At 39.9% G+C, this 20,286-nt stretch overlaps 1 protein-coding gene across 5 annotated transcripts in view; it reads left to right on the forward strand.

Moving 5' to 3' along the window:
* The first annotated feature begins 262 nt into the window (after window positions 1-262).
* Window positions 263-20,286, forward strand: part of arhgap44a (Rho GTPase activating protein 44a) — a 30,234-nt gene continuing 10,210 nt past the window's right edge. For 4 of the 5 annotated variants that reach the window (XM_044100124.1, XM_044100121.1, XM_044100125.1 and 1 more), the window contains exons 1-18: window positions 263-582; window positions 11,325-11,364; window positions 12,532-12,651; window positions 12,741-12,817; window positions 12,917-13,028; window positions 13,110-13,186; window positions 13,330-13,444; window positions 13,583-13,651; window positions 14,450-14,531; window positions 14,839-14,966; window positions 15,073-15,184; window positions 16,101-16,182; window positions 16,347-16,427; window positions 16,813-16,926; window positions 17,010-17,101; window positions 18,290-18,476; window positions 19,239-19,256; window positions 19,363-19,551. In XM_044100124.1, coding sequence (XP_043956059.1) covers window positions 530-582; window positions 11,325-11,364; window positions 12,532-12,651; window positions 12,741-12,817; window positions 12,917-13,028; window positions 13,110-13,186; window positions 13,330-13,444; window positions 13,583-13,651; window positions 14,450-14,531; window positions 14,839-14,966; window positions 15,073-15,184; window positions 16,101-16,182; window positions 16,347-16,427; window positions 16,813-16,926; window positions 17,010-17,101; window positions 18,290-18,476; window positions 19,239-19,256; window positions 19,363-19,551 — 1,748 coding nt within the window. In that variant the 5' untranslated portion in view covers window positions 263-529. The remainder of the gene's footprint in view (window positions 583-11,324; window positions 11,365-12,531; window positions 12,652-12,740; window positions 12,818-12,916; window positions 13,029-13,109; window positions 13,187-13,329; window positions 13,445-13,582; window positions 13,652-14,449; window positions 14,532-14,838; window positions 14,967-15,072; window positions 15,185-16,100; window positions 16,183-16,346; window positions 16,428-16,812; window positions 16,927-17,009; window positions 17,102-18,289; window positions 18,477-19,238; window positions 19,257-19,362; window positions 19,552-20,286) is intronic. The other variant, XM_044100122.1, reaches the window with a different exon arrangement.

The following is a 20,286-nucleotide window of genomic DNA, read 5'->3' on the forward strand; positions in this document are numbered from 1 at the left end:
ATAAAACTACTTCCCACATTGGTTGAAATGGTAAAACCACAACAAATCTATGAAATTTATCATATGTCTATGCGGTGGTTTAGCATTTGTGAACTTGTATAGATTTCAAAGGCACCTAATATCATCATGCAAATGTTTTAAAAACTTAACTTTTCTACAAACAGAGCGATTAGTAGAGCCGTTGATTTGGAGGTACTTTCTACTACATTTCCCATAAGGCATTGCTGCGCAGCCGCTTCTTGTCACTGCTGTCGCCCTCAGCCTGTGCGTGTGTGCCCACCGTGAATTGCTCCAGCATCCCTGCGCAGGCAGCAGGGAAAATATTGATGTGTCGGGGGGAAATATATAAATATATAATCAAAAAAGATGTAACCGTGGCGTCCGATTTCGCGGTCGGCTGTTTGCAATGACGGACGGAGGATATGGGAGAGAGGATTTTGTGCTGCGCCTCTTTGGAGGACGGACCGACGCGCTGAGAGAAATAATGCGGAATATTTCCTCACATAGGTGTTAACGCAGAAAATACAAGATGAAGAAGCAGTTCAATCGAATGCGACAGCTCGCCAACCAAACGGTGGGAAGGTAAGCAAAGCCTCTCAGTGCGCTATTGTCGCCGGGCCAAGTGAAATTGAAAAGAGACCCTCCTCTTTATGGCCCCGTTAGGATTTTTAATAAAATCCAGGCAAATAGGATGTAATTATTTTATGCGTGCACTTATGCAGCCTGCTTGTGGATAATTAATAACTAATTGTGAGGTGCAAAAGTAAACCCCGTGTTCAAAACAACACCAGTGTTGCTATGCGTAATGTCCAACGGTATATGCTACTGCATAGGCAGCGTGTAGGCGCATTGCCCCAGTAGCTCCAACCTGCCCACGGAAAGACATTAAAAATAGACAATCGCAGGAGCGCAGTCAGCCTCACCGACACATACCCGTTCTTAAAGCAAGGTATCAACTCTGAACCGTTGCGAAAATCATATTGAGAGGATTATGCTGCGCTTAAAGATTCTGCCTGTCACCGAACCTGTCAATAAGTGAACGTGATACCGATGGATGGGATGAGGGCTGCGACGTGATGGATGAGGGGAAAATGGAGAAAAGGCGCAATGTTGTCTTTACGCAGCAAAATCAGCTGTGAGGATGGAAACACCTAAGCATGGATCATCTGCTCTGGTAGCCGTGGGCAACACCTTTCCTAATGCTCCTTTAGAAGATCCACGTTCCATGTTATTAATTTAGCACATTAAGATCTAAAGACTGTCCATGAGAACATGTAGGTGTCTCTGAAACTCCCTCCTGTCTTCATGAATGGATGTGTTGTGACCTTTTGCACAGGTCCACTGAGCTTATCGCCTCCCTCCCCTTTCCCCTGCGCACAGGGAGAGCAGCTTGTCAAGCAGCACTAGGCCAGAAGGTGTTTTCTGCTCAGCACAAGGGGATTAGGACCAGAAGGTTGGGTCATTATTACTACAAGGTTGTTTGAGTGAAAGGCTCTCAGGAGGAGGGGTACACCTTGCAAGGCTGTTTGTGCTATCTTTATTAATCAGCCTTTGGTTTGATATTGCTTGCTGCAGTCTAATGGTTTATGTGCCACTCAGTGTGTGTTTGGTCTTAGATATAGGTGGGCAGGCTGGTTTTAGGATCTTCACATCACCAAAAAGGATATTTTTCTTCAAGAAAAACACAAATTCATTCTCTATATTTGTTTGAAAATAGTAAAGTTATATTCAACTCAAAAGGATTAACACTCCTTGAATATTAATTTTTTTTTTTACATTTTACATTTTATTGGGACTTTTTACTTTATTTTTATGCCAGTTTGGAATGCAATATTGATATTTATCCTTTAAAAAGATTCTCACACTTAAGCTTTGGATCACTGCAGTTCCTCCAGAGTTACCATCAGCCTGTTGGCTTCTTCTCTGATTGATTCCCCTCACCCAGCCTGTCACATTAGGTACACAACCTTGTCCTGGCAGGTCTGTAGCTGTTCCAAAGGCTCAAATGTTCAAACCTTCAGATATTGTCTTCCCATCTAGCCCTGTTTAAAACTTCTCCACAACTTTACACCTACACTGTCCAGTCTGATTCTTAGTTTCTAGGAGACTGTTTTCTCTCTAATGTTCTCTGTAAAGTTTTGGGGCCTTGAAACAGCAGCTGTGTTTTTACCAAGATGAAAATAAATTAATTATCTTAATTACATAAAATATGGACGCAATGGATATGTATTTATTTGCATTGTTCATATTTTAATAAGTCAAATGAAATCTAGAAAATATGTATCCTTTTTCTCCCACTTCACATTTGTTTACATTAGCTTTGGTCTATAATATAAAATCCACAAAAACTATATTTGTGACAGAATGGGGAAAAGTTCAGGGGTATTAAAGCTTTTAATACCCCTGAACTTTTAAACCAGCATAGTGAGATGTATCAATTTTCCCAGAATGTTAACATGTTGGTGTGAAGTAAGCATTTGACATAACTTTTTTTTTCTTTGGCTCAGAGATAAAAGTATCAAGGTTAATCCAAGGTATGACAAGAAACACTAGATCAATTTAAAGTCTGAGACATGTCTATTTGAAAATGAAAGCATGAGCGTACTTGAGAAAGCCCCCCAGGATGTAATAATAAACCTGTAAATGAACATGAAATGGACATTTTAATGTAGCAGTAAAGCACAAGAACCTCCTGTTCTCTTTAACATTGACAAGAACAGTAATTTATGATGAAAGCTTTGATATCTAATGCATTGAAAATTAAGTGCATCTAGAAGACAGTGTATTGAAGTCAATTTATTATTTCTGTGTATGTTTGCAGTACGTAAGTTTAACCATTATGTGTAATTTTTTTCACCATAAAGGCTGAAAGGTATGTTAGTATGTTATCCAAAAGGTTTGTGTGCATGGATGGAGTTTCCTGTTGAAGCAGGTTTAATGTTGCATATGCATGCACGGGTAATGTGCCCCTGCTCCCACGTGTGGTAGGCTGTAAGTGTGGATTCAGTGGGTGGGCAAAAATGAGCATTTGCAGATTAATCAGGCATTTTAATGTAAGCTTTCACACCTCAAATAGCCACATGATGCTAGAGCTCTGCTGTCCTTCTGCTCATTTTCTAGAAGTTTTTTGCTCTCCAGAAATGACTGGATGCTTTATATTTTAGCTTTTCTGTCATGAAGTCCAAGAGCGAAACGAGATGAACATGAATTAGCAAATCATTAGAGCAATTTAATGATTTTTATCTTCCCCTCCTCTGCTGACTCAGACTTCAGCCTTCTCCAAGCTGTGTCACGATTGCTCTGCTGGTTTGAGCTTCTGACCCTCCTGAACTCCAGCAGTCTCTGCAGAGCTGCTAGCATAGATGCACCGTTCTCACTGTCTTTCCATCCAACTCAGGGGGAAATTGTATGCTTTCTAGACAAGAATGTTAATCTCAAAATAGCTTTCAAACATTAATATTCATGGATATGTTAAGTATGTGTTTATATCAACTATTTGCTTCTAATTATTAGATCATAACACGAACAGTCTCCCCTGTCGTGGCACGTCTTTCTGCCTTTACTGTCTTCTGTCTCAGATATCACAGACAGAAAAGGTCTCCATCTAGTGGAGTGGGTTGGTGTTCAGGTGTGCTGTGTCAGCAGGCCTCTGACTCTCTAAACCTGCTGCTGCTGCTGCTTCTGCTGCAGTGGGTAAGATGCGTGTTATCATCAGTTGGACCAATTACCCCTGCAAAACACAACTTTACAGTGAAGGATGATCTGTTAGGCACGCCACACGGTTTAAATGAACATTATATTGTACTGTGAAAGAGACCAGATAGTGTCAAAGTGAAAGAAAATAACTCTTTTCATTTTGGCCTTTTTCAGTTGCTTATAAAACTGTCTATGGAAGACATTGAATTCATTATGTCCTCATGCATACAGTCAGACAGCTTTCACCCTCCATTTGTCTTGACCTATTTTGCTGCTCCCCTCTCACAGTCCTATTTAGGTCCACAACAGCATGATTTTTTTTCAACTTAGTCAAAACTAAATATTGACGCAAAATATATAAAGAGACAGTTTTTTTTCTGACATTAAAATAGACATATATTTTCATGTTTTCAGTCAAGTGGGATTACTGAGAAGAAGTATATTTTTCTGTAAAATTCCCACCGACTGTTCTTTTCAGTTCTCAATTTTAAACATTTGAAGGAAGATAGTTGTTGGATTGTGACCCTGTGTTCATGGAAACAATAAAGATAAATGTCTGCTCTATTTAAAAATACAGGGAATATGACAAGCTATTAGAAAATGTGGTTGTTTCATAAGATCAGACGCCTCTTCAGGCAGCAAACAGGCACTTTTTGGTTACTTGGTCGACTTTGTAGTCCGTCTAAGACTCTGTAGTTTAGACAAGTGTAGCAACAACATTCTTTATTGCATTATTGCTCACTAATAATTATATTTAGTCAACAAATCTACTTTCTAGACTTAGATTGGTATTAGTCCCATGGACAAAGTTAACAACCAGTCTGGTTGCTGTTTGTTTCGGGAGAGAGAGTGGAGTGGATTTGGTGTTATGTTTGGGAATGTGGTAGTGATAGTGAAGCAGCACAGGATTGTGGGATGTTTCAGTGAAGCAGAGAAGCAATGTCAGCTGTGTGGTCAAGTGGTGCAAATGTGTGGTTCATATGGTGTCTGAGAGCTGGGGATCATATTACATATGCTACAGTATCAGGCAGGTTGAAAAGCCTTAAAAGTTACACATGGCGTAGGAGAAGGCTGAAGTCTGTCAATCATAAGTATTCACATATTTACGACATTAAATGATTTTTTTTTTTTTTTTGGTTAACACAATTTTTGTGGTTTGTCACCCTGCTTATCTTTACCCTGCACCTGTATGACGTTCACCATAACACTGTGGTAATGCATTCTTTCTACTTGTGCCTTTAGGGGTAGGACTGAATAGCTCAGCACTCCACAATCCAATTATCAGAAAATGGCAGCTCTTTGTGGGCTGTAGATGTTCTTTCTCTGCCGCGTTGTCTCACTCTAGGTTTCCTTTTCTGGTCTGACACATTATGGGAATGCATTACAGAACAGCTTGTACGCTGGCTCTGAAAGATGGAAGAGTGGCATGCAGAAAATCTGAAATAGAGGCTCACAGGCAGAGAAAGAATAGCTTGAACAAATGGTACCTAAAATATGGCTCAGATTTTTTTTTCATCTGTAAACAACAGCTTGTTGGCATCTTTCTCTACAAATTGAAATAGATTCATACTGGATACCAAGACAAATATGTTAATTTACAGGTGATTTGCAGAAGGTTTCTTGTTGAGTTCTCATGGAGCAATTGTTTTTACTTTGTGTCCAGAATTGACTTCTCTAGATTTTCCAGCTGAAACCATGACTAAATGTTGGGCGTCTTGTTGTTTTATAAGACTGCAACTTTAACAAAAAATAAGAAGAAGATATTCTGTCTTACTGGCAAAGTTGTTGCTGCTAATGCATTGAGTAATTAGGTGATAACATATACAGTAAGATCCATGTTGCTAACTCTCTGTGCCTTTTAGGGACAGCATAATGGTGATGATAAAGAGCCTTTGTGAATGGGCCAGGCATTTTGGCCAACAAAAGCAAGATGATGTAATATCAGACAGAAGCCCAGTTTCTCCATTTGAATGCTGCCATTTCTCTCTAAAAAAAACAAACAAACAAACAAAAAACCTGGTCTCTGAAGCAGCCGCTGTAACAGTGGTCAACCTCTATCCTTTTTGGTGGGTTTTAGAAACCAATGGAAGCAAAACTGCATAGCATTAAAAGAATGTCCCTGTACTGTGAAGAATATGCACTAAATACTTGACCAGGTCTCTTTTGCAGAAATTACTGTGTCAAGAAGGCATGGTGTGATCTGCCACTGAAGATGTATTAAGAAAATCCAGGTTGTTTAACTGCAGCCTTGAGACTATCCACATTGTTCGCACAAGTAATGCTCATTTTCCACTTAAAAATACTCCACAGATTCTCTATGGTGGGGTTTTATTTGGCAAGAGTATCTGAAGGATGCCATGGTCATTAAGGTGTTGGTAGCACACTTTTTCCTTCCACTCAATTTTGTATTTATTATAGATGAATACAAGAGTCTGTGAACAGCCAGCTCTTTACCAATGACCTTTTTTGACTCATTGTCCTTGCTGAAGTTGTCAACGACTATAAAGACTACAGTATTCCCTATGGCTGCATGGGTCATAACATACCATTTCAGTCTTAAAAGTCTTTTTTAAATGGTCTTATGTAATGTTTAAAATTTCTGTAAGCCTTGTTTATAAAAATTAAGAGATTTAAACAACTGAAATACGTCACTTTCTGTATTGAAGCTGTATGATATTGAAGTTTCACGGTTGGAACTGAACTACTGAGATGGCCAAACTTTAGGATGTTGACATGAAGATGCACAAATTGCCAATTTGGGGCATCAGGCTAAATTTTTGACGTTCTCTCAGAGTTACATCCGGAGCCGGTTATTTTTTAAACACCACAATTATTCATAAACTGTCTTATAACATGACAGTCTGTCTTATAACTAAAAATAATATATGTGGACGAAAGTGACATTCTAGTAAGAAAGAAACTCCTAAACAGACGAGTGACTCCCTGTCAAGCATGCCCACTTCCTTCCATTCAGCAGTGCCAGTCTCCTGAAAACAGGAAGCTTTAATCCACCAATAAAATTCCTGTTTTGTTTACCTCTTTACTTCCATGCCGGGTGTTATTGTTTGTCATTTTTTTGATTTTATTTATTCTAAGAAAAAAATAGGATCGAAAAGATTTCCTCTCCTTTGTCAACACAGTGATTGCAACTTTTTTTTGGACTGGTTGCCTAGAAACCCTCATTTGGAGTTATGTGTTTTACCACATTTGCCTGCCAGCTCTCATGTTAAAATTTCAAAGCTGTGAAGACATTTGTAGAAATACAACAAGAAAATCAACAGCAACTTTTCTTTATGGTGTGTATTTTGATTTTATTCCCATTTTTGCTGTGTTTTGCTCGTTTCCTTTGGCCTCTCTAATGCATATTTGACATCATTTGCATGGGAGGTGTGTGATTTTGGAAGACACATAAATACAATGAGGTCTCAGTGCAGAGAACATTTTGAAATTATTTACCATAAGTAAAGATATTAGGGATAAGTCACTGATTGTGTTTCCAGTGAAACGTGACAAAAAGCTGCAGGCTCTCTTGCTCTTTCGCTTTCTCTCCGGACATATGTGCTTTTTCTGTATGCACTGCTTGCCTATATGCGTGTGTGGGTGCGTGTGCGTGTGTGTGTTTGTGTGTTGCCTTCTCCCACATTTATTCTTGCATACTTGACAGAACTGTGACCTAGTTTACTGGGCAACTACAGTAAGTGCGTTTCTCTGTTTTAGTAACCTTATATCACATTGGGCCCCCCTCTGCTTTCCTCATATGAGAGAAACCCAGGCGAGCCTCTAGATGCACAACAGTGCACTGATGAAAACAAATAGCATTGAATGGAGAAATATTTCGAGAGCATTTCGAAGCACAAAACATGCTGTGAGTTTGCCTGTGTAAATGCACGACTGCATGTGGATCTCTTGCCAGCGCTCCAGGCTGTGTGGTGCCCTGCTGAGGCCCAGGGCCACCATTCTGCCGCTCTACCCTCCCCAAGCAGCACGGGGCCGCGCAGCTATAGCTCCCCCATCACACTGAGCAGCTTTTTTAGCTGTAGTAGCAAGCTAATGCACACCCGCTTCACTTTTTGTTCAGAGGACACTTGGATCTCCAACAGCAGACAGTTGGCTTTCTTCTGATGCAATATGTTTGTTAGCACAGAAGTTATTTTGTTCACATTTTGTCCATGTTCCACATGGATTATGCATGCTTTCGTAACCGTGGACTGTGCTGAGGGGCAGGAGATGCAGCTGTCCAACATTAACTTGTCTCAAGATAGAAATATTTATTATATAAGTTATGTTTTATGGGGAATGTGCAACTGAAATGGTCAGCTGTGTATTTGACAGACTCTTTGTCCCAGATGCAGAGTGAGCTGCATTTCTCCCCAAAAAAAACTACTTTAGCCCAAATTTCCTTAAACCATTCAGATATTTCTTCTTAGCAACTCTGTTAATTTTGTCGCCCAAGATTGCAAGAAGTATATGGAAGTAAGTTAGAGCTCAGGAGAATGACTTAAGTCTGAATGTGAATATCTTTCCTCTAAAGTGCACGTCTTTATATTCAAAGTTGTCCGTGCACATCTTTGTGTTCCTGCTCGTTCTGAATCATCAGAAGCTTTAGGTAAAGGAATGCCTGCGCTGTGGCAGATGGTTGGCATAAACCTGGCAGCATCTTCCTCTCTCTCCATGAGTACACCACCCACATGGCTGCCAACTCTCCCACGTGTTTACTTTTCCTCCCAGGGCTCAATCTGCACACTGTTTGCAGAGAGGAAAATCAGTCCTCACCTCAGCCTTCTCCCCCAGGCTTTAGCTTGATATCAGGATCTTTAGTACCAAGCAGGCATGTCCAGTTGTCAAGTGAGGGCTGGTCCTGCTTTTCCTCTGTGTCTTCAAGGGCTGATAAAAAGAACTGTTTTGTCTTCTGAAGAGGAAATGCCATTGCCTGACAACAAACACAAAATGAGACAATTTTCTCTTTGAAGAAAGGCTCCTATCTTTTTTATTTACACTTTGATGTCAGAGATATCTACTCTTTAAATGTCACTTACTTGGTTTTCAGTGTAAAATCTTCTTGTTAGTTTCCTTAGTCCTTCAATTTGCACAGTATTTGGTTTTCCAAGAAAAGATTTTGCAGACCTTAACAAGTTAAGCTCCATTTACACCAGATATAACATAGATTCTAAGACTGAACAAGAAAAAAGACTTTTCAGTGTGTAGGCAAGCAGTTCTCTACCAACCACCAAAGTGTTTCCCTTTTTGACAATTGTATGAGGATAATACTTAAGTGGGAATTACATCCGAACCTTCATGTTCTTCACAGTCATAATAATTTTGCTATAAATAATAATACGTTTTTTGACTTCTTCATGATCAATTTCAGTCTTACAGTGGAGGGGGAAACAATGTGAGAACTGTATTTATTTCATCTTTTCAGCAGCCCAAGAGGATGCAGGTGAGGGGTTTCTATACAGACGCAGAATGCTGTTGTGTGTTTTTATCTTGGCAGATGGAGTCTGAAGAATTGATTTAGAAGGAAATACAAAGTGCTTCTTTACCTTTGAGCTGATCTCACTGAGCCTCTGTTTCCCACACTCATTTTGGTTATTATTATTCTTTTTGGTAATGAATAGCTTTTCTATTATTTCTACCATAAACCACATGAATTACTGCCGATTCATGTGGTTTATGTGGTTCACTGCCGATTCATGTGTAATGTATTTCCTCCTTTCTCACCTCTTTGCTAAATGGGATGTCATTACTTCTCATTGACATCATGACAAACAATTTGTATTTCTACTACCAACTTCTCTTAGTGTCTATAAAATTCAAATAACTTCTCTCAATATTCCAACATCCAGCCAATATACAATTTGGAGGTGTGTGTGCTTCTACTCACCTGAAAACCTTACTTGATAAACAGCACCGCATACTGATTGATATAAACAAGGGGTCTAAGCCTGAGTTTTCTGTTTTTGCCTTTGGAGACTGGGTTTTTAATTTTGGTTTCTTGGTCAGACTTATTCTGTTGCAGTCCGAGGAGTGGAAGAAGAGTCAAATGCACACAGCAGTGCTAAAAGTTGCACAGGAAATAAGCAGCATAGAATCGCACTAGCCCAGTGTGGGCATGATGATACATCACGATGTGTCTGATGCAACCATTAGAGGATAGCGCCAAAACTCTGCTGATTCCTCCAATTTTCTAGCTGATCTTTAACATCACGTTGCTGTCTTCGTCTATGTGAAAGGTGCCTAAGTAGTTCCTAGTAACTTTCACAGGCTGTCTTAGTCTAACAATGTGGCATGGAAGCAGAACTGTCTTCTTTTGTCATGACGGCAGTGATATCCAATCAATCTACAGATTTCCTAGGCATTCATGAAAGCATTTCCTGTATTTTTCACTTGTAGTTCAGAGAGTAGAGTAGTCAGCTGAGAGAAGAAGGACTAGCACTTGGTGTGACCCAGTTCTCATGGCTCCATATTCACATCTTGGTACAGAGAGTATATTAATAACTGTCATCACTGAGGCGCAGTTCTGACTAGTCATCAGGATTGTTTAAATTTACTACAATGAAAATATGTCAGCAATGAACAGCAGCTTTTCAAGTGCCGTGATGTGCATGTAGCAAACTTAATTGCTAAATGAAGAGTATTTCAGCTCCAAGTTGCTGATTTTATGTTGATGAACATTAGACGAACAAACTAATGAGGTCTTGCCCATTCTTTTGCTAAAGATAAATTCTCATTCATTATTTGCTGCTGAGATTTGCTTGGTTCAGGCACAATTGCAGGAAGGGGCTGTGGAGACAGGAAGTTGAAGGGCAGAAAGAGTATTCTTACTGGGTTCTGGGGTACACAGGTGTGGTTCAGTCAGACGCTCTGCAAGCTCTTATAAGCCTGAAGCCGTCTTTTCTCTTCTAACCAGTAATTTCTCAACAGAGTTCTCTCTCATTGGGTAGGGTAGACATCTAATTTGCTATAAAAACGTATTCTGGAACAGACTTCAACTTATTTTCCTCATTTCTCAAAATGAAATAAAAGGTTTCCATTGAAAACACCTTAACTGCTAAAGGATTGAAGTTATCAAACACAAGCTGCCTGAAAAGAGCAGAGAGCATTTATTTCTGACTTCCACTGGTTTGCTTATTCTTAAGCTAATGACCTCGCTCACTTCTCTGACTGAGTGGCTTTATCAGCCTCATCAACATTGCAGCTCTGCCCTCACTTACAGGCTTGAGTCGAGCCCCCGCCTGCTGGAGTCACAGTGGGACGCAATACACCTCAGTAGGAAGTGGCATATTGAATCAGTGGCTTTAATAAGCTGTTGTTAAGCGTTGTTGAGTCGGAGAGGCAGCCACATAAACACACGCTCTTGTACAGGTGTGGGAAAGTGGGTGACCCATTTTGCAGCACTCCCACACGGATGATGTTCAGAAGGTTAATGAGTTAATCCGTGTTGGGACATGTGAAGTCATAATGACAAAGTAGAGCCAGAAATGCTGCTCTAGAAATAAATATAATGGAATATTAAAGTCTTCGTCATGTCTGTGTACATGTAACAGTTCAGCTTTAAGTTAAAATGTGCTAAAATCAGCCTGAATGAACTAATATTCAAACTTTGTTTCAAACTTTTGTCCATACAGGGCAGAAAAAACAGAGGTGCTGAGTGACGATCTTCTACAGGTGAGCTGCAGTAAAGATGTGTTTGTGTTAGAAAAGCGTGGCTAAAAGCATAAACTGCACTGAAATCAGTAACCTCATATTAAGGACTTACTGTTCAAGCTGCTTTCATTTAATGTGAATGAGGCATAGGACAGATGCCAGTATCAAGATAGAACAACCCTGTAAAAATTACAGTTTCCAAATTGGTAAAATATTCCCTCATAGATTTTGAATGTTTTAAGGCCTTTTTAACAAACTTCAGGGAAAGCGTTGGATTAACTGGAGTTTGTGATATTTTTTACAGAGCACCAAATAATACAGCACTTTCCAACATTTTGTGCACTGCCAGTTAGCTGGCTGAAAAAAGGGAGGTACTACACTTTAACCTTAATAACATGAAAGGTTACTGCAGCTGTAAGGAAATATATGTTGAAAATAAAGGAGCTCCACCTTTAGCACTGTTTTAGTTGGAAAGTTATGAGCAGCAAGTCTGCAAAAGCTCCTATATTCAAGCCGATAACTTGACTGAACATCAAAGTAAAGTCATCTAGTTATGTAATAATCACTTGAAAACTACTAACTTTATTTCATTCTATATAATTGCTTGTGTTGTGGAGAAGAGTGGTTTGCTTTTGAGTGTTTGCACCTTTATTATTTGTTGTGAGATTTATCTCAACAGAGTGAGGAAGTGAGAAATATAAGAAAAGCTCAACTCTCACTCCAGGAGAGTGAGAGTTGAGTTTTGCTTTTTATAAAGCAAGTGGGAGTAAAGCAAACCAATGTTAGCTACTTTATTAGTCTATCTGCTGAGAGTGGAGACAGAAATCCACTGATGCTTAAGCCTGTCATAATAAGCAATTAATCAATTAATTGGATAACAATTTCAGCATTAATTACAGCATTATTCATAATGGACGTGCTGCACTACTACATGTAGCAAGAGAAATTTCTGGCACACCTCATTTAAATTTTAAACTGTAGAAGTGGCATGACATAAACATTTAGTGATTGCATCTTAGAAAGTTTTAATACCCTGATGCAGTTTTCATGATGCTGATCTGAAATGTAAACTCATGATGGATTGTTAAGCTTGCAGAGAGGTGACAGATGTGCAGCTGTGAGAACAGCGTTGGTCTTTTGCAGACATTAGCACTCAGCTGCTTAGTGCGTGTGGCCGCCTGTGTGCAGGTGGAGAAGCGTCTGGATCTGGTCAAGCAGGTGACACATAGCACTCACAAGAAACTGACCGCCTGCCTGCAGGGTCAGCAGGGCACTGACACCGAGAAGAGATCTGTTAAGTCACCTTCTGTGAGTGCCTTCCTCTGTGACGGTGATGGAAAGCTGCACGGTGACTGACGATGATGTCTTCGTAACGTTATCTCTCTCTCTGCTGTCAGAAAAAGCTTCCGCTCACAATCTTGGCACAGTGCATGGAGGAGGGAGCAGCGGTGTTGGGGGATGACTCTCTCTTGGGGTAATGCACACAGTCATCTACCAATTTAATTTCTTTCCCTCTTTCTTGATGAACATTTTCTATGTCATTGATCGTATTCTCTTGGTTGCCATGTAACAGAAAGATGCTGAAGTTGTGTGGGGACACAGAAGACAAGCTGGCCCAAGAGCTGCTGCAGTTTGAGCTCGAAATAGAAAGAGATGTGGTGGAGCCTCTTTATGTGCTTGCAGAGGTGAAAGTAATACAAATGTTCAGCCTTATCCACTTTATTTCTCGTCCCTTGCATCACAACTACTGATATTTTCATCTGTAGGTGGATATTCCCAACATCCAGAAACAGAGAAAGCACTTAGCTAAACTTGTTTTGGACATGGACTCAGCGCGAACAAGGTGAAAGGCATTTATGTTTAAATCCCAGGCTGCAATCCGCTCCTGTTAATTTAACACTCACGATAAAAAATGTGCCAGAGAAACGACATATCCAGAGCAGTAGTTCTGTTTTTTTTTTTGTTTTTTTTTTTGCCCCACCGCAGATATCAGCAGTCATCTAAGTCATCCAGCCATCCAAGCACAATGCAGCCCGGCGCCAAGTCCGAGTCCCTCAGAGAGGAGATGGAGGAAACAGCCAATAGGATGGAGATTTGTAGAGTGAGTCACCAGACAGAGCCAATCATTAATCATGTCCTCCTTGGTGTCTTTCCCTCTCTGATTTATAAATGTTGTGAACACATTAGACATAAATGGACCATGCTGCCAGGATCTTTAATTCTCTACTTTAATTTTTAGGATCAGCTGTCGGCAGATATGTACAATTTTGTGGCCAAAGAAATAGACTATGCAAACTACTTCCAGACAGTAAGTAATTCACATTTTTGAGCTCCTGATTTTTTTCCTTTTACTCAAAGTCACACACAGAAGCAAGTATGTCTTTTATTCAGATTATTAGAAAATATTTATCCACCATGATCTATTACACAATTTATCTCATTATAGCCATAATGTATTCTGCTGGGATTTTATAGGGACTAAAAAAATAGTGCATAATTATGAAGTTAAAGAAAAAAGAAATTCCTCATTGATATGTATTAACCCCTGCAAGCTAATAATATATATTTTTGCTGCAATTACAGCAGCAGGTCTTGTGAAATAGATCTCTATTATCTTCACACATATATATGGACAGACATGTTTGCCCATCCATTTTTTGCAAAATAGCTCAAGCAGATTGGATGGAGATCATCTTAGAATAAAAAATATTCAAGTCTTGGCATAGAGTCACGCAAAATCAGCATGCATTTACCTTCATCCATCTCAAATTAATTCTGATCAGATTAAGAAAAGTTTTCCCACAGCAAGATGCTGCCACCACCCTGTCATTATAGGGATGTCCAGTGTGTTCAGTGTGCTGTGAGGTGTTAACTCCTAGATAGTTTTGCATGCAGGCCAAAAAAGTTTAATTTAAATCTGATCTACTTTCTTTTGGTCTATCACGTAAAATCCCAGTAAAATTCTACAAAAATATGAAAAGTTGTTTTACATGAGAAAATATGAAAAAACAGAAAAAGAAAAAGAAAACCGTGAGAATATCTTTTTCGGAACTGTATATGCATTTTTGCGTGTTGTGATTGCCTTTTCTCTTTCGCCCCTCTCTAGCTAATAGAAACACAGGCAGAGTATCACAGGAAGTCATTAGAAATTCTTCACAGTGTCCTGCCCCAGATTAAAGCTCACCAAGGTGAGTCATCCACAGAGCGTGGAGGTGCCTCAGTAGAGCTCCGTTCTGTTTCTGCACCTAAAGCTACATAACAGCAGCATGTAAAAGAGAGCTTAATTTCTCTGAGTTGTCAAATGACTCCATAATTTAGCAATAATTATATACTGTAGTAATTAAAAGCATACTGGCTTAAACACAACGCAAGACTGAATAAATTTGCATACATTGTTCATATTTTTAGAGTTTATCTTCTGGAAAATTTTCTTTGTGAACATGGGATAGTTGCAACTTATGTTGTCTCACATCTGTGTTTTGCTTTGTGTTGCAGAGGCGTGGGTGGAGAAGCCATCATTTGGCAAGTCTCTGGAGGAGCACCTGAATATTAGTGGGAGGGAGATTGCATTTCCCATTGAGGCCTGTGTCACCATGTTGTTAGAATGTGGCATGCAAGAGGAGGTACAGCACAAACACTCCCACTCTCTCATACAAAACGTACACCTTGTGGGTGTGAATTTAGTTGTGCATGTCATGCGAATGTAATTTCCCCGTGCGTCGTCTGCAGGGCCTCTTCAGAGTGGCGCCATCTGCCTCCAAGCTGAAGAAGCTGAAAGCTTCGCTGGACTGTGGAGTTCTTGACGTCCAGGAGTATTCCTCTGATCCGCACGCCATCGCAGGTGACCATCACTCACACACATATTCAAAGTCCTTCGGGAATTTGTTGTGGATGGTTAGGAATAAAATACACATGAAAATAAGTTTTTTATGTGGAAAAAGATTTGTTCTTCAGTTTATTTCCTCATGGATTTTAGACATAAAGTGCTGAGAAAGGTAATTCTTTGCTGCCAAATTTTGTCACATAACAACCACAAATCTAAAGGTACTTTTTTGAAGCTTTCTAAATTTGACAAGAAAGTGCATGTTCAACCCCCTTTACTCTGATTCCCACTAAATAAATAAAGTCAACTGCCTTCAGGAATCTTTCCATGTTCTGTGAAGGCCTCAGAAATTTATTTGGGGAACATTAGCAAGCACAACACAGTAAATACCAACAAACACACGAGGCAGATCAGGGAAGAGTTGTAGAGAACTTAAACACATCAGCCAAAACTTTGACCATCTTACAGAGCACTGCTCAATTCAACTACTAAACATAACAGCATGACTCAACTGCAGACCTACCTACTCATGGTCATTCACAGAGATCAGTAACTTCTTCACTGCTTTGCTCTACTCTGCGCTGAAATAATCATTAAACCTCAATAAAATATACTGACATGGTTGTGGAGTGAGAAAAAAGGGAATATGAAAGCAGTCTTCAAACTTTTTAACAGCATTATAACAGGGTTGAAAGGAGCTATTTAAAGTCTCACCATAATCCTGGCCAGACAACGTTGTCTTTTAAACATATAAACATGAAAGCTGAATCTGGCAGCTGTACTAACTACAAGGCCCTGCTGGAGTAGAGGGAATATGGGGCATGGCCTCACAAGCTCTTGAAAGAGAGAAAAAAAAGAGAAGAAAACATCCCTCCACCCTCTGTGAGAGCTGACCAATTTTTTCCCTCCTTTTTCCCATTTTTTACGTCCGCAGGGGCCCTGAAATCATACCTCCGTGAACTCCCTGAGCCACTAATGACCACTGAACTTTATGATGAATGGATTCAGGCCTCCAAGTGAGTTGATTTTTTTCTCGTTAAAAAACATTTCTTGGATTATGCCGTTGGCTATGATGACTAGAAAGTAGTTCAAAGTCTTTATAAAGAATGAGGACATTTAATAAAATGTGGAACAAAAAAAAATGTTCAGAATTTTATTTTTGTCATTAATATTTCCACAGCATTCAAGATATGGACAAGAGACTGCAAGCCTTAATGGCAGTATGTGAAAAACTCCCCACAGACAACCTAAACAATTTCAGGTGAACTGTTTGTCTTTTTTTTAGCATATTGAATGGTTTTGTAAGCCAATCACAATGTCACTCATAGATTATCCTGTTCATAATATAATTGAGTATGTTTAAATCTACCCTAAAATTCTTTCTGACTTTCTAAATTTATTCCCTCCTTAAAAGTTAAAGCAGGTTTAAAAGCAGGCAGTAATATCAGTCTGTTTAAGTATTGACCACCTGAAGACAAGGACTGTCGTATTTTTTTCCTGCATGTAATAATAAAGATTGTAATGTATCTTATCAATAACATAACTGCAAACTGCTATGACTTTATTTTACAAATGAGGAAAAAAATGGTTACGAATTGGAGAAAGTATGTCACTTTGACTTTGGACTTTTTTGTCCAATCGTGCAGATATCTTATAAAATTTTTAGCCAAGCTGAGTGAATACCAGGACTCGAACAAAATGACTCCTGGTAACATGGCCATTGTCCTCGGACCCAACTTGCTGTGGACTCAAACAGAACCGTATGTATTCCTGCTGCACCATCGATTTACCAAATGTTGGGCCTGATTTGCACGTAAACAAGACGCTATCTTTCTCTTTCTAGGAACATGACGGAGATGATGACCACTGTTTCTCTGCAGATTGTTGGCATCATTGAGCCGATTATTCAGCATGCTGATTGGTTCTTCCCTGGAGGTCAGAATTACATTAATACATACAGGAGGCACCATTAAAATGAGTCTAGGAAACCCAGTTGTAGCTATGCAACTATAGTGGGTTATCAAATCACCTTGGTGAAGATTCTTCTTTATTTTATTGCCCTCTTTGCTTCTGTGTATTAGATGAGAAAACTATCAGTATTTCTAGATCAGAAACAACACATCTGAAGAAACTCTTATTTAGACAATTCACAGTGCAAACCCATTTTTTCTTTATGTTTGCAACATATTACAATCATTTCAGTACTGTATTTATAATACAAAAAGTAATCTATATCTTATGTAGCTTGGATAAATAAAAGCCTATGTATGGGTGTACTGAACTCATCTAGCACATAGATATGAAAGAGAAATGATACATGACGTGAATGAAAAAGTTGTGTAAATGTATTCATCCTTTACTGATAACTCCAAGTACAATCAGGTATAGCCAATTGCTTTCAGAAGTCAACAAATTAGTAAATAGCGCCACTGTGTAATTTAATCTGAGTATAAATACATCTGTTATGTGAAGGCCTAAAAGTTTCTTGCAGAACACTGCTGACCAATGTTCAACATTTTGAAGACCAAGGAACAAATGGAAACCATAACATGGCTACTTATCTAAACTAACAAGCCTTGCAAGGAGAAAATTATGGAGAAACAGCCAAGAGACTGATGTGGTAGAATGTGTTAACCCGACATCTATTAGTCACACAGTCTATAAATGGGGCTTTTTTTGGAAGAGTCGCTTGAAAAAATCCATTGATGACTGAGATACTGACTGAAACAACCTCCAAAAGAACAACACGCCTAAACATACCGGTACAGATGTGTTATAGTGGCCCAGTCAAAGGCCACATCAAAATCCAAAATCTTGTTTTGCAGGAATAAGGTGTGTTCACATGTACAAAGCTGGTAGAGACATAACTAAAAAGACTTGCAGCTGTAACTGCAAGAAGTGGATTTTGAGTATCAACTCAGCCGCGCCTGAATACATCCAGCTTTTTAGATCTCTTTTGGTTAAAACAATTTGAACATCACAGATCCCTTTTCCTTCTGCTTTACAATCATGTACTATTTAGTGTTAGCCTACGACAGAAAATCTCAAGAGAATGTGTTTGGATTGAAATCCTTTTAGATGGCCCTGTGTTACAGTTTGCTGATGTGTGTGCCTCTGCCGCAGAGATCGAGTTCAATCTGACAGGCTGCTATGGGAGCCCGATTCACACCAACCACAACTCCAACTACAGCTCCATGCCCTCACCGGACATGGAGCAGTCGGAACGCAAGCAGCAGCAGCACGACCAGAGCCGACGCCCACTGAGTGTTGCCACTGACAACATGATGCTGGAGTTTTACAAGAAAGACGGGTATGAGGGCAAGTGCTGCTTTTCTCCTGCCTGCCTTGCTCACTCTCTGTTTCTCTCTTTCTCCCTTTTTTTCTTATCCTCATCTCATCCATCTGAGATTAAATAGATGTGCTTAAGTGGAGAAAGACTCAGAAAACATTAAGAAAATCTACATTTTGTGCCTCATGTGTCCGAAACCTTCACATGTGACAGAGATATGAGCATCCTCGTATCTACCCACTTATCATTCTCCTACATAGAAATACGCCCCCATGTTCTCAGGATTCATCAACAATGGGGGTCTGAATTGCCTTATTATTATTGTCTCTATAGCAACAAGCTGCTGATGGAGGGCTGCTAGTTATTTCTTTTTTTTTTTTTCAGGGAAATATTTTTCTTGACTTATCTTCATGTCCTCCCACACTAAGCTCCTCCCTCACAGTCTGGATAGTGCGTCACCTGGTCTGACTCATTCACTCTGCCAGTGCATAGACAAAAATGATGAGAAATAAGAAACCAAGTTAGTAAAGCAGTAATAGATACAGAATACTGGAAGAGAGCTAGGATTAGTTTTAGCTCATTTCAAGTCATGATTATGTATGAAAATGAAATGGATTCATTTTCATACATGTTGTCGTAAACCTCTCACCTCCCGAACATCCCTTCTCCCTGACCACCGCCAAAGTGTCTCATCATCCGTCTTCTGCTCTTGTGTTGTAAACCATATCTGCATCACTTATGACCTCATATCCCTTATGCCTCTTATCTCCCCTACTAACGCAGCATTAGGAAGATACAAAGGTACTGTATCATTCCGTTGTTCCTACTTCTTTCCCTCCCTCCCTGTCCCAGCTAAATTCATTTTAATGTTGCCACCGACGTATGTGACTCTCGTGTTTCTCGCCAGTATGGGCGTCAGAGTGATGGATACCTCCTGGGTGTCTCGCAAGGGTTCTTCCACGCTGACGCGCAAGACTTCTTCCACCCCTCCTGGCATGCAAGGACCCGGCTCCCCCGCTGACACGCTCATCCCCGAGCAACCCGGCGAGCTCGCCACCTCTCCCTCTGCCACGCCGCCGCTTGGAGAAAGGGTTTGGTAAGTTGCCATAGGGACGCTGTCCCCTTGTTGCTCACGCATTCACAGCAGGTCATTCTTACTTTCACCACCATCATCACCACCATCAGCATTCTCAGATGAGAGGATGCGTCACTCATTTTTTCATTGATTTGCAACGTCTCCACGATGTTTCAGTCTAATTCTGTTCTGTTTCTCTCTCTGCATTAAGTGCTCACTTCACTTCTTTGTCATGTATTTGTGACTGTGTAACTTTTTTTTTTGTCCAAATTCTGTGGTGAATTTGGATCTGTGTAAATGGCGCTAAGCTTCAATTTTTTTGGTCCTTGCAAGCATGCTAAAATATCCTGTCTGTCAGTAATGCTTTGGCTTTTTAGCTTGTAGTTCATTAATTTTTTTCTGTTTTGACACACTGATTTCTGGGCTTTCATTATCACCTTCAAGCACACGAATAATCAACCCTGTCATTTTTTCGGCCCATGTGGCAGACGAGATAATTTGGCTTCTGGTTTGGCTTGCTTTATCCTCATTTCCCGCGGCTCTTTCAGCCATTGAAAGGGTTTTGTGTCTGTTTCACACTGCCCTGCGCTGACTGCAGGACCTGGGATGCAAACAAGTCATATATTGCGAATTCCGGTTTCCATTTCCAGCAGTGAGGAGATCCGCTTGATAATATTGTGAGCTGCGGATGAACGCTTTGGCTCACAGAGAAAGATCCTCAGAGCTCTCTGCAGTGTGCAGACACAAGGTGGTCAC

Source organism: Gambusia affinis, linkage group LG19 (assembly GCF_019740435.1).
Source record: "Gambusia affinis linkage group LG19, SWU_Gaff_1.0, whole genome shotgun sequence".
NCBI classification, from domain to species: domain Eukaryota; kingdom Metazoa; phylum Chordata; class Actinopteri; order Cyprinodontiformes; family Poeciliidae; genus Gambusia; species Gambusia affinis.